General features: G+C 41.6%; 1 protein-coding gene across 1 annotated transcript in view; it reads left to right on the top strand.

The window, feature by feature from the left end:
* Positions 1 to 13,216, top strand: part of LOC141140426 (protein unc-93 homolog A-like) — an 827,018-nt gene that overhangs the window by 758,537 nt on the left and 55,265 nt on the right. The window contains exon 7 of the mRNA XM_073627591.1: positions 7,927 to 8,058. Coding sequence (XP_073483692.1) covers positions 7,927 to 8,058 — 132 coding nt within the window. The remainder of the gene's footprint in view (positions 1 to 7,926; positions 8,059 to 13,216) is intronic.

Here is a 13,216-nt window from a genome sequence, read left to right as displayed (position 1 = left end):
AAAGGTAACATCCCTGTCCATGCCTGCTGGACCATGAGTCAGCAGTAATATGCACCTTACTGCTGACCGCCCTGTCCAATGAGGCCAAGACATTGCCTTCCACATGCTGGTAGAGAGCCGGAATGGCCTTCCGTGAAAATAAATGGTGTTTGGGAACCTGCCACTGAGGTACCGCATATTCCACAAATTCACAAAAGGGGGCAGAGTCTACCAGCTGAAAAGGCAACAGTTGCAGTGCTAGCAATTTGGCCAAGCTAGCATTCAGACGCTGAGCATGTGGATGGCTGGGACCAAATTTCTTTCGAAGGTTTAGCAACTGGGGTAGGGGAATTTGCCTGCTAAAACCCGATGTTGGTGTACCGCTAGCAGATTGGCCACAAGTACTTGGGACACCTATTTCTATACCTTCATTCCTCTCAGTGCAGGTTTCTGAGAGGACTGGGGGTATAGTGGGGTTGGAGATCCCAGATGATGAGGAGTGAGGAGAGGTCCGTCTTGTTCTTTGATGTGGGTCTTTTAAGTGCTGTTGCCAATGGACTGCATGGGAGGTTGTCAAGCATGTGGTGCCCAAGCGGCTGCTGTTTTGGCCACGCTTGACATGCTTCAGAGATATATTGCAAACAACAACGGTGCGATCTGCTGCACACGTGTCAAAAAAGGCCCACACCAAATAACTTTTCAAAATATGTGGGGAGTCAACAGCGCCCTGCACCTGCTTAGCTCTGCGGTGTGATGCAATAGGGTGGCTGCCCTTAAGCTGCCCCCTGGAGGGCATCCTGCCTCATTGGAGATGTGCCTCCTCCTCCTCTCTTCTATCAAGTACCCAAGTAGAGTCAGTGACCTCATCATCCCCTCCCTCCTCGTCACTGGAGAAAATTTGGCAGTATGCTGCAGCTTGGGAAACATGACTGCCAGTTTCTTGACCTTCTTGGGTACCCCCTCTCTCACGTTACTCCCTTCCTCAACCTGGGTACCATCATCAGAGCCTTCAAATCGCTGCGCATACTCCTGCAGCATGTACCCGACACTGTGTTCGAATAGTTTGGGGGACGCCTCCGTGCATGATGGTGGGGCTAGGGAAGGAGTGACTGCTGACATGGAACCGATGGAATAGGCCGCTTTGGCAGCTGCATTGGCAGGCAAACTACTCTGAGCCTGGGTGACGGAGAAACAGGACGATGAGGAGGGCTTTGTTATCCAATCCACCAACTCTTCTGCATGTTGTGGCTCAATAACATGGCCAGCTGAAGAAAAAAAGAACAAGTGTGCCCCATGGCCACATGCTGAGGATGCACCGTGTCCATGACCAGCGCTGTCGACTGTAGACACAGAGCCTGCTTGCCCTCTTTTAGTGTCCTGTGAGCGTCTGCCTCTCCTTGGTGGCCTTCCGGCCATGCTGTAAATTTTATTTAGCAAAACTACACTACACTGTATTGTGTACTGTGTACACCACCAGAAATGTAGTAGCAAGTGCACTAGGGGTGCACGGTACTGTGCACACCAACAGAAGTGTAATAACAACTATGGGTGTACTGTATGTATTGTTTACTGTGTACACCACCAGAAAAGTAGTAGCAAGTGCACTAGGGGTGCACGGTACTGTGTACACCAACAGAAGTGTAATAACAACTATGGGTGTACTGTATGTATTGTGTACACCACCAGAAATGTAGTAGCAACTGCACTAGGGGTGCATGGTACTGTGCACACCAACAGAAGTTTAACAACAACTATGGGTGTACTGTATGTATTGTGTACTGTGTACACCACCAGAGAAGTAGTAGCAAGTGCACTAGTGTACACCACCAGAAAAGTAGTAGCAACTGCACAAGAGGTGCACAGTACTGTGTACACCAACAGAAGTTTAACAACAACTATGGGTGCACTGTATGTATTGTGTACTATGTACACCACCAGAAAAGTAGTAGCAACTGTGTACACCAACAGAAGTGTAATAACAACCATGGGTGCACTGTATGTATTGTGTACACCACCAGGAAAGTAGTAGCAACTGCACTAGGGGTGCACGGTACTGTGTACACCAACAGAAGTATAATAACAACTATGGGTGTACTGTATGTATTGTGTACTGTGTACATCACCAGAAAAGTAGTAGCAAGTGCACTAGGGGTGCATGATAATGTGCACACCGACAGAAGTGTAACAACAACTATGGGTGTACTGTGTACACCACCAGAAAAGTAGTAGCAATTGCACTATGGGTGCACAGTACTGTGTACACCGCCTGAGGTATATTAGAAAAAGTACACCAGGAACGGCCTGCAGTCAGATATAGCTAAACTGGATACAGTGGATATATATATATATATATATATGAGACTGTGTGTGTGTGTGTGTGTATATATATATATATATATATATATATATATATATATATATATATATATATATATATATATATATATATATTAATTACACTGCAGCTAACTGAATTACCTGCCTGCTCAATCTAAATGACACTCTCTCTCCATCCACGCCAACAACACACTACACGGGCTGACGTGCAGGCAGCCTTATATAGTGTGGGACGTGGACTTAGTCCCCCTGAGCCATTATTGGCAAAAGGCACCCTGCCTTTGGCCAATTATGGCTCTCTTAGCTGAGGGCACTGGGACTGGCCAAAGCATGCAGGTTATGGTGCATGCTTTGGCCAATCATCCTACAGCAATGCACTGCGCTCCCGTGGTGCATTATGGGCTGTTAAGAGCCGCTTAATTTTGGCGCGAATGGCCCATAATGTTCGGTTTTTGACGACCGGGCGAACAGCCAATATTTGAGTTGAACTCATGTTCGACCCGAACAGAAAGCTTATCCCTACATATAACCATGCCATGTTTGAACAATATATCATTTAGTGACAACTTTGTGTAAAAAAAAAAAAAAAAAAAAAAAAAAAAAAAAAATTATTAAATTTACCGAAACTTGTGCAAAATATAAAATATTCCATGGACTCAACATGCCTCTCGGCAAATAGCTTGAAGTGTTTTCTTTCCAAAATGGGGTCATTTGGGGGGGTTTGTGCTATCTTGACACTTCATGGCCTCCGAAATTGTGATAGGTAGTGAGGAAGTGAAATCACCATTTTACGCCCTTAGAAAGCCTGAAGGCGCTGATTGTTTTTCGGGGTCCTGTATATGGGTACACGGGTAAGCTCCCAAAAAGTCTCACACATGTGGTATTCCCTTACTCAGGAGAAGCAGCAGAATGTATTTTGGAGTGTAATTTCAAATACCCTGTTTCCCCAAAAATAAGACCTAGCGTGATTGTCAGTGATGGCTGCAATATAAGCCCTACCCCCCAGATAAGCCCTATCCTGTTTCCCCAAAAATAAGCCCTACCCTGAAAATAAGACCTACAAGGACTTTAACTACGGCTTATTTGGGGGGTAGGGGTTATATCTCAGCCATCACCGACAATCACGCTAGGTCTTATTTTCGGGGAAACAGGGTATGCTCATGGCATGTTTGAGCAATATATCATTTAGTGATAACAAAAAAAAGTTTGTAATTTTCCCGCAACTTGTGGCAAAATATAAAATATTCCATGGACTCATCATGCCTCTCAGCAAATAGCTTGAGGTGTCTACTTTCCTAAATTGGGTCATTTTGGGGGGAGGGGGGTTTGTGCTATCTTGGCATTTTTTGACCTTCGAAACTGTGATAGGTAGTGAGGAGTGAAATAAAAAATTTACGCTCTTAGAAATCCTGAAGGCGGTGCTTGGTTTTTGGGGTCCTGTACCCTAGGCTCCCAAAAAGTCTTACACATGTGGTATTCCCATACTCAGAAGAAGCAGCAGAATGTATTTTGGTGTGTAATTCCACATATAAATATGGCATGTGTGAGCAATATTTCATTTAGTGACAACTTTGTGTAATTTTTTTTTTTTGTAATTTTTCAATCACTGACAAAAAAATAAAATATTCAATGGGCTCAACATGCCTCTCAGCAATTTCCTTGGGGTGTCTACTTTCCAAAATGGGGTCATTTGGGCGGGGGTTGTAGTGCCCTGCCATTTTATCACCTCAAGAAATGAGATAGGCAGTCATAAACTAAAGCTGCGTAAACTCCAGAAAATGTACCTTCGTTTGTAGATGCTATAACTTTTGCGCGAACCAATAAATATACGCTAATTGACATTTTTTTTACCAAAGACATGTGGCTGAATACATTTTGGCCTAAATGTATGACTAAAATTGAGTTTATTGGATTTTTTTTTATAACAAAAAGTAGAAAATATCATTTTTTTCCAAATTTCAAAACCAAAAGAAAGCTCTATTTGTGGGGAAAAAAAGGACGCAAAATTAGTTTGGGTACAGCATTGCATGACTGCGCAATTACCAGTTAAAGCAGCGCAGTGCCAAATTGGAAAAAGGAAGGGGGTAAAACCTTCTGGGGCTGGGGATATTGTTGTTATTGCAGCAGCTAGCTACTATAACCCCGGTATCCTATTCTTCAGCAGGCAGTCCGCTTTCAGATAAAAGTGGTCTCTGTGGAGGATTCGCCGCAAGATCACTTTTATCAGTGGCACGAGAGGGGCCCCCCCTGCCATGCTCCGGTGCCCTTCGCCGCTTACAGGAGCCGCCGGCAGCGGCGGAGGCGATCGTGTCCTGTCTCCTGTGTGGTATGGAGATAAGTGTGGGAAAGATGGCCCCCACCCGTCTCTATATCATTGCAGGACAGAAGCGACATCAAAATGTCACTTCCGGCCATAGCTCTTAAAGAGGCACTTTTTTTTAATTGCATTTTAGTATAAATATGAGATCTGAGGTCTTTTTGACCCCAGATCTCATATTCAAGAGGTCCTGTCATGCTTTTTTTTCTATTACAAGGGATGTTTATATTCCTTGTAAAAGGAATAAAAGTGACACAATTTTGTTTTTCAAAGAACAGTGTAAAAATAAAAAATAAAAGGTAAAATAAATAAAAATTTGTAAACGCGCCCCGTCCCGCCGAGCTTGCATGCAGAAGCGAACGCATATGTGAGCAGGGCCCGCATATGAAAATGGTGTTCAAACCACACATGTGAGATATCGCTGCGATCGTTAGAGCGAGAGCAATAATTCTAGCCCTAGACATCCTCTGTAACTCAAAACATGCAACCTGTAGAATTTTTTAAACGTCGCATATGGAGATTTTTAAGGGTTAAAGTTTGTCGCCATTCCACGAGCGGGCGCAATTTTGAAGCATGAATCAATTTACTTAGGGTTTTTATCATTATCTTTCACAATATAAAAAAAATGGACTAACATTACTGTTGTCTTATTTTTTAATTAAAAAAGTGTATTTTTTTCCCCAAAAAATGCGCTTGTAAGACCGCTGCGCAAATACGGTGTGACAGAAAGTATTGCAAAGTCCGCCATTTTATTTGCTAGGGTGTTAGAAAAAAATATATATAATGTTTGGGGTTCTAAGTAATTTTCTAGCAAAAAAAAAATGTTTTTAAACACCAAATCTCAGAGAGAGACTCCGGCTGAAGTGATTAATATTGTTCTGTTATGCACAAAGCACATGTCACAATATTGGATATCATTGAACTTCATTATCAACTTCTTTCACTCTAGACTTGCTTCATACTTGCATTTTTATCACTTTGTACTGGGATTTTGTTTGGAACACTGTTATTGTTCTGTGATGCACCTATCATTTGATGTTGTATATTTATGAATCAATTATTTATTTATTTTACATATAGCACTTTATATTCGATTGTTAGCGATTATGGTATGGTGATATTGAGGATTTTATCACATAGCGCTGTATTATTTATCTATTTATTAAATTTATAGGTATTGGAATTTCCTTTCAAATTTGGCTGTTATTGAATGTAACAAATACGAATTTATCCGAAGTTACAAATTTTTCGGAAATAACAAATGCCGTATCTAAACCAATGGAACGTAATGAATTAATAATAATAAACTACAATAATAAAAACGTATTATTATTTTTATTATTTATTAATTTGTTCCGTTCCATTTGTTTATATGCAACATTCGTTATTTCGGATGATTCGTAACTTTGGATAAATTTGTATTCGTTAAGTTCGCTAACAGCCAAATTTGAAAGGAAATTCCAATACCTATAATGTAATAGTTATTTATTAATCGGTTAGTTATTATTTCGGATTTACGAATTTCCGATTTTTCCATTTTTTTTCGAATTTTCTAATTTTTTAATTTACGAATTTTGATCATACCGAATGACCCAAAAAAACGTAAAAACAAACAAACAAATGAAACGAAAACAAACAAATTTGTCAGCAGTGCACATGCCTACACTACTCATTCCAATTCTCTGTTATAGCTTCTTGGGTTTAGGACATTTTGGCCCTATTTGGTTGGCTGAAAGTTAGGGTTTGCCTGAGTGTGGAAGACCTGAGGCCTAGCAGTACAACTTGTCGCACTTTACACTTGAAGTATTCACATGCCCAGGTACCGGTTCTGAGGGATAGCACTACTTTGTCTCAGAACAATATGCACAGTCCACAGGATGTTTCACACAGTGGGGCCTTTGTTGTCCCTAGTACAGTCCCTCACACTCCCCATAAATACCATGAGATGGTAGTCCTTAGCAATTGAATGTAAACATTGCATAGCATGCAGGTAATTCAGGAAGTTTTGGAAAAAGATGGTCAGCAGACAGGCAGCTTTCACAAAATGAAAGGATATGTTTAAGCAAGCTTTTATTGGATTGTCAAATAAAACAATTGTTTGTGTTGCGATTACAGTGTAGGTGTTATAAATTAAAGTATATGTTGTGACTAAATGTTTCCTATAACACTTCACAACACATTCACTCTTCATGCCAAGTCACACAGATATACAATGTCCAATCAGCTTATCTTTTCAGGAATATTTTACTTGAATAGTTGATTATTTATAGAGTCCAACTATTTCAGATGCAAGTCAGGTTTAGCTGCTCAACGGCAGTCAGGTGTTATCTTATTTGGTCTCCAGCTAAATGTCAATATGGGGTTTCTCTGAATTCCGAAAGTGGAAGTGGAATTCAGGTCCAATGACACCCTCATATGGGGAAGACTTCCACACTCTACCTCTGCACAGAAAACTGCTGTTTACATACAGTAAGCTTTTAGGAGCAAGAGCCTCTCTTTGGAACCAAGTCCCTTGTGTTAGGCTCAGGCTGATAACCTATTCCCAGTGACCCGTCCATGGTAGTTCTGTTTTATGCACCAGCCAGAATTATATTATAAGTAACAAATACAACAACAGATAGCAGCACAGGTTTCAATGTAAATGATAGACCACAATGCACATCATAAAAATAGTCCTTTGAGCAGTGAGTAGCTCTTTGTGAGAGATATACAGTCTGTTGGCAGGGCAGACCTATGAGGGGAGGTGAAGCCACTCCAATATGTAAGAGAAGAAAAACAGCAAAGGCACCTTTTAGTAAGATTGTATTATTTAATGAGAAAGCTCCATTAAAAGCACTCACATGTAATAACTTGTTAGTCCAGCACGGGGAATTACAGTAGGAGCCATACGTAATCTCTGCACTTTTCCGGTGGAAGAGAGCCTAGTTCCTCTGCACTGTCGGCTTGTGTGTTCGGCGCAGACTTCCGGGATACGATTGTGATCCAAAACGAGGATTGCACCTCAGCCAGTCGAGTGGAGGGCTGGAACACAGAATCAATGGTATGGGCTGTACTGCCGTTAAGCAGAATTATATTATAACTGTCTGGCTCTGCGTATGTTGCAGTTCCCCCACAGCTGATATTGTTTAAACAAGAGACACTGGTAACTATAGCTAGAGACAACCATCTTAAACAGCAAAATCCATAGTTTGATGCCATCAGATGATGCTATACAAACTAATGACTGTATTTATGGTACTTTTTTGTTAAATGTTTTAAGTTTAACCATGTTTTGTGAAATGTTTATCTAACAGGAGCAGCTATAAACATTGGCTGCATTATCGGCTTCTTGATATGGAAACCAACAACCGGCAACTTTGCAGTATTTTTTGTGATGTCTGGTCTATGGGGGATTGCAGATGCAGTGTGGCAAACGCTATTGAGCTGTAAGTAAAAAATATGATTAATAAAACTGGAAAGTACTGGTTGGCAAATGTACCCTTAGAAGTTGATGGCAAAGGGCCAGATGAGATAAAATCATGAGATAGGGATCTGAAAGCTTGGAGATTACTACATAGGCTAACATTATCTGTATTAATCTACTATTACTGTGCAGTAATATTGTCTTTATAGAAGAGTTACATTTCAGTGTAAAGATAGCAAGGTCATTGCTAGGATTGTTCAAAACCTGGGGAATCCTAAAGTGGCAAATGGTGAGTGTGGCCACATAATACTAACAGTGGGGGGGGGGGGGCATTGTTACATGGAACCCTTGCCTACTGTATATGCAACACACATATGCCACAAACCTTGTACCCAAAAAAATGGCTTCCTGTAATTTTCCTTTCCCGGTGCATCTTCATGGCAGCATACAATGGGTTATGGCTTCACACCCGTGACCTGATTAAAGTGGAAGTAAACCCTCCTATCTTTTTCAGCCAAGGAAGCTGCCATCTTGGCCTCTGTTTGATCTATAACTGCCATGATGCTGCACATGTGATCCGTTATGACACCAGCCATTGGATGGTTTGACAGTTTGGTTGAGAGCACAACCAATGGGAGTGTTACATTCCTGGCATGTGCCGGAAATGTAACTTTTTTTGAAATGGTTAAATGGATGGGTTTACTTCCGCTTTAACTATAAATCAAAGACAGACCCAGCTCACAGCATTCTCTGTAATGCCCTGTACACATGGTCGCACATTCCGACAACAAAATCCTTCGGATTTTTTCTGATGGATGTTGGCTCAAACTCGTCTTGCATACACACGGTCGCACAAAGTTGTCGGGATTTCCGAACGTCAAGAACGCGGTGACGTACAACACGTACGACGGGACTATAAAAGGACAGTTCAATACCAAGCGCGCCACCCTTTGGGCTCCTTTTGCTAATCTCGTGTTAGTAAAAGTTTGGTGAGAGACGATTCTCGCTTTTCAGACTGGTGGTTTTCAGATCGTTTTTCTGGTGTTCAGTTTGTGCTTTTGTGGGTTTGTATCTGTTCTTCAGTGCATGCAGTGAGTTCGTATTTGATTATCAGTGCGTTCTTGTCCGCTTGTTGCTGATTTTCAGGTCGCTCTTCACAGGCCTTACTGTTCTTCAGTGCGTTTTGTTACTTCGTTCTGACCAGCTGACCGCTTTGAAGCCTTGTTTCGTGTACGTACTCATTGTAGAGTTTGTGCTGTGCAGGGGCTTGGTGTTGGGCTTTTAGCTTTGACACAAGCCCAGTCCATGAACTGGGTGGGGAGGAGTTCATGGACCAAGAATTGGTTGCTCCAGCGTGACCAATTCTCTCGCATGCCTTTGCTCCATGAGATCTGGAGAATAATCCTGACGATTTTAGGAACTTTCTCAGGATGAAGGACCCCGTTTTTCACCGTCTGCTGGCTTTGCTGACCCCCTATATCAGCAGGCAGGATACCTGCATGAGGCAAGCCATCACTCCGGAGCAGAGGCTAGTAGCCATGTTGCGGTACTTGGCGACGGGGAGAAGCCTGCAGGACCTCAAGTTCTCGACAGGCATCTCCCCCCAGGCTCTGGGGATCATTATCCCAGAGACCTGTTCTGCCGTTATTCAGGTCCTGCAGAAGGACTATATTAAGGTAAGATTTCTCCTTTAACATCACATTCTATTGTATTTAATGTTTGCTAATGTATTGTATTTCTTTCATCATTCCCTAATTACCATGAATGTAATATGCTGTGAATGTCCCCTTTATCCTCATGCATGCTGGAAGCTTTTAAACTTCCTTTTTTGTCCTTCATGCATTTTTGCCTTCACTAACGTCCCCAGCATGCTATACACACCTAGTCTAGTCACTTAACAATGTATTTTGTCAGCTCCATTGTAGTGCTTTACCCTAAACACCCCCTAAAATGTGTAAAAATGTTATTTGTGTCCCTAAATTCATGCAGAGTGCCATAGGTTTTTTTTTTTTTTTGGGTTCACAAAATCAAATGGAACCCCCCCTCCCCCCAACTGCTAAGTCAGCTGATACCAGTCCTCTATCTGCTGACTTTGCCAAACCCATACACACTATACCTGCCTCTTTTGTTGTCATATTTATGGATGAATTCCCCAAAGCATGTAGTGCAAGGGCCTGCCTGAATACTTTCAAATGGTACTGTTTAAAGTTTTTTTCTCATATTATTATCTTGATAGGTAATTGCAGAATGTAAAACTGTGCTCCCATTTTTAGTGTGTAAATTCTTTTTGTATTATGACACATCTTACCTGTCCAGTGGGCTGCCAATAGTGTAAGTAAGGAGGAACTGTCCAAAGTTACACACATTATGTATGCATTCATCTCTCACTGCAGTTGAGAGGGTTACCTGTCCAAAACCTCCCCCCCCCCCCCTAAAATTTGGGCCATCAGAGGGGGTGAGGAATCTGATAGGTGGACCTTATACTTTTGTCTTTAAATACTCCCTAAAATGTTATACTGATGTTGGCCAAGTATGTTTGTGTCTAATCTGCTTTCAATGTTTATGTGCAAAATTACTAATTTTTTTTTTCTTGTTTGACTCCAGTTTCCTTCCACGCCACAGGAATGGCAGACTTTGCCAGTGGGACTTTCCCAACTGCGGAGGGGCAATTGATGGGAAACACATCCATGGGACCCCCCAACTCGGGGTCATACTATTACAACTACAAGGGGTTCAATAGTATTGTGATGTTGGCAGTGGTGTTGGCTACTTACGAGTTCCTGTATGTGGACGTGGGGAAGAATAGCCGGATTTCAGATGGTGGATTCAGACCAAGTTCTACAGGCATCTCCAGAATGGCAGCTTGGGCTTGCCACCTCCAGAAGACAATGCGGAAGGACTCCCATTCGTCTTTGTTGCGGATGAAGCGTTTGCGCTGGGAGACCATCTTATGCGGCCATTCCCTATGAGGACCCTCACCCTGGACCAAAGGGTTTTTAATTACCGGCTAACCAGAGCCAGGAGAGTGGTGGAGAACACGTTTGGAATAATGGCCAGCCGGTTCCGCCTATTTCTTACACCGATACAGATGGCGGAATATAAACTGAATAACCTCAACCCCCTCCTTGCTGTGTTCTCCACAACTTTTTAAGGTGAAATTCTGTGAACTATGCTGCCTCAGTTGGGTCTGAGGCCGGAATTGATAATGAACCAACCCTGAGGGCACTGGAAACTGGCTGTCCTGGCTTGCCCCCCCTGAGTGCCCGCAAGGTCCGTTTAAGATACCTGGAATACTTTGCGGGTAGGGGGGCCATTGATATGCTAGACAATGTCTGAGACATTTTTTAAATAAAAATATATTTGAAACTGAACAAATATTTGCTTTGATTTACTGCTTGGCTTTCTTTTAGCTATCTCCTCAGTTATCTTTTAAATGGTATTTTAATGGTATTATTAACAGTGCAAACAAAATTTATTTGAGACATGAGGTGACAATCTTCTTCCGCTAACTATTATTATTATGTTGTGGGTCTGCTACACATACACCTTGTTTTTGTTGCTAATGTATGTAATGCATTAACTGACAAAAATATTCATCATTTTCAGCACCATGACCGAAATTTGGGGAGTCCTGAAAATGGCGTGATTGTGTAAAATCATAAAGCACTGTGGGTGTTATTTACTAAAGGTAAATTCACTTTGCACTACAAGTGCACTTGAGACTGCACTGAAACTGCACTTGTAGTGCAAAGTGGATTTGCCTTTAGTAAATAACCCCCATTGTCACTGAAAAAAACAACTTTACTCCAAAAACTGCTTTTGAGCATTGAAAGAAGAAGACACACATTGTTGATTATGATACTTTTTACTCAAAGTACAATCACATGTGCGTTTATAAAAGGGTTTTTTAACAAACCAACATGTTTGTTGTATAATAACTTTTTTTAGGTCACATTAATTTTAAATGGCCTTTTATAGGTAAAACAGGCATGTTTAAAACCATAAAACCGTACACAACTCTGGAACTTACAAAGTTTCAACTTTTATAAAGTGAAGGCAATATCAGACATGAGTATGTCGAAACTAGGTTGATATTGCCTTTCATCAGATGGGGTGATGTCACCCCTGTAAAAGCCAAATTTTGAAGATTCACACAAATTGGGATTCAAAATGGTGATTTCCCTCCTGATTCCATGCCTAATGTCAACATGTGCTAGCTCCCATCATGGGGGATCAATGGACGTGTTTTGGGGGTGCAACCCTTTCCTCTCAGCTACTTTAGTAGCGAGAAAGGGGTTGCACCCACAAAATGGGTACATTGATCTTCCGTGATGGCAGATAGCACATGTTGACACACTGTGTGCATCTTCAAAATTTGGCTTTTAAAATACGTAAAAAATTAGTCATAAAAACAAGAAAAAATTTAGGGATTTCTGGGTGTTTTAGATTCTCCCTAAAACATCAATGATGTTCTTCATTTTTTTTGAACATCATTGATGTTTTCCTTTAGCTGTTCTAAATCCCTATTGCACCCCATTATATCCCCGATGAGGATCTGGGCACTTTCACTGGTGAAATGACATTCTTCTTCCACAACATCCCCATCACCTAAAAAAAAAAACAAAAAAAAAACATGTATTATATAAATATAATATGCAGGCATCCATCTCTTACCTGAAGCTGTGGTTGCAGACACTCACCTGTTGTGGTGACAATTTCGCCAATTTCAACAATGTCTCCCTCCTCCTCTGCTTGGGTTTGGGGGATTTCCCCTTCTTCCGGAATTGTGGAGTCCCTGGTCTCTGATGTCCCGAGTCTTTTCTCCCCTTTGTGGAAAAAAAATTATACTTAGCACACAGATATTTGATGGCAGAAATAGGAATATGAAACATTGCTTAGAAGTGGGGTACAATTGTCTGTTTTGGCAGAGTTCCAAGCTGAAAACATTACTTTTTTCCCTTTCTAAAGCTGGAATACTTACTTGTTTTGTGCAAGTTTCACAGATGGAGACACCCCTATAGTATTCACTGGAGCACCTGTGTGGGACCCCCTAATAAAAAGGATGTTCCCACACTAGTGCTCCTGCGTCCAGATGTGTAAACTGCTGCTGAGTGTCCTCTCCTTACACAGAATCTAGTTTGCATTTCATTCTAGTTACAAACCCATCTAGACGACAAACT

The sequence above is a fragment of the Aquarana catesbeiana genome, linkage group LG04, assembly GCF_042186555.1.
Source record: "Aquarana catesbeiana isolate 2022-GZ linkage group LG04, ASM4218655v1, whole genome shotgun sequence".
NCBI classification, from domain to species: domain Eukaryota; kingdom Metazoa; phylum Chordata; class Amphibia; order Anura; family Ranidae; genus Aquarana; species Aquarana catesbeiana.
This window is presented reverse-complemented; position numbering and strand designations above follow the sequence as displayed.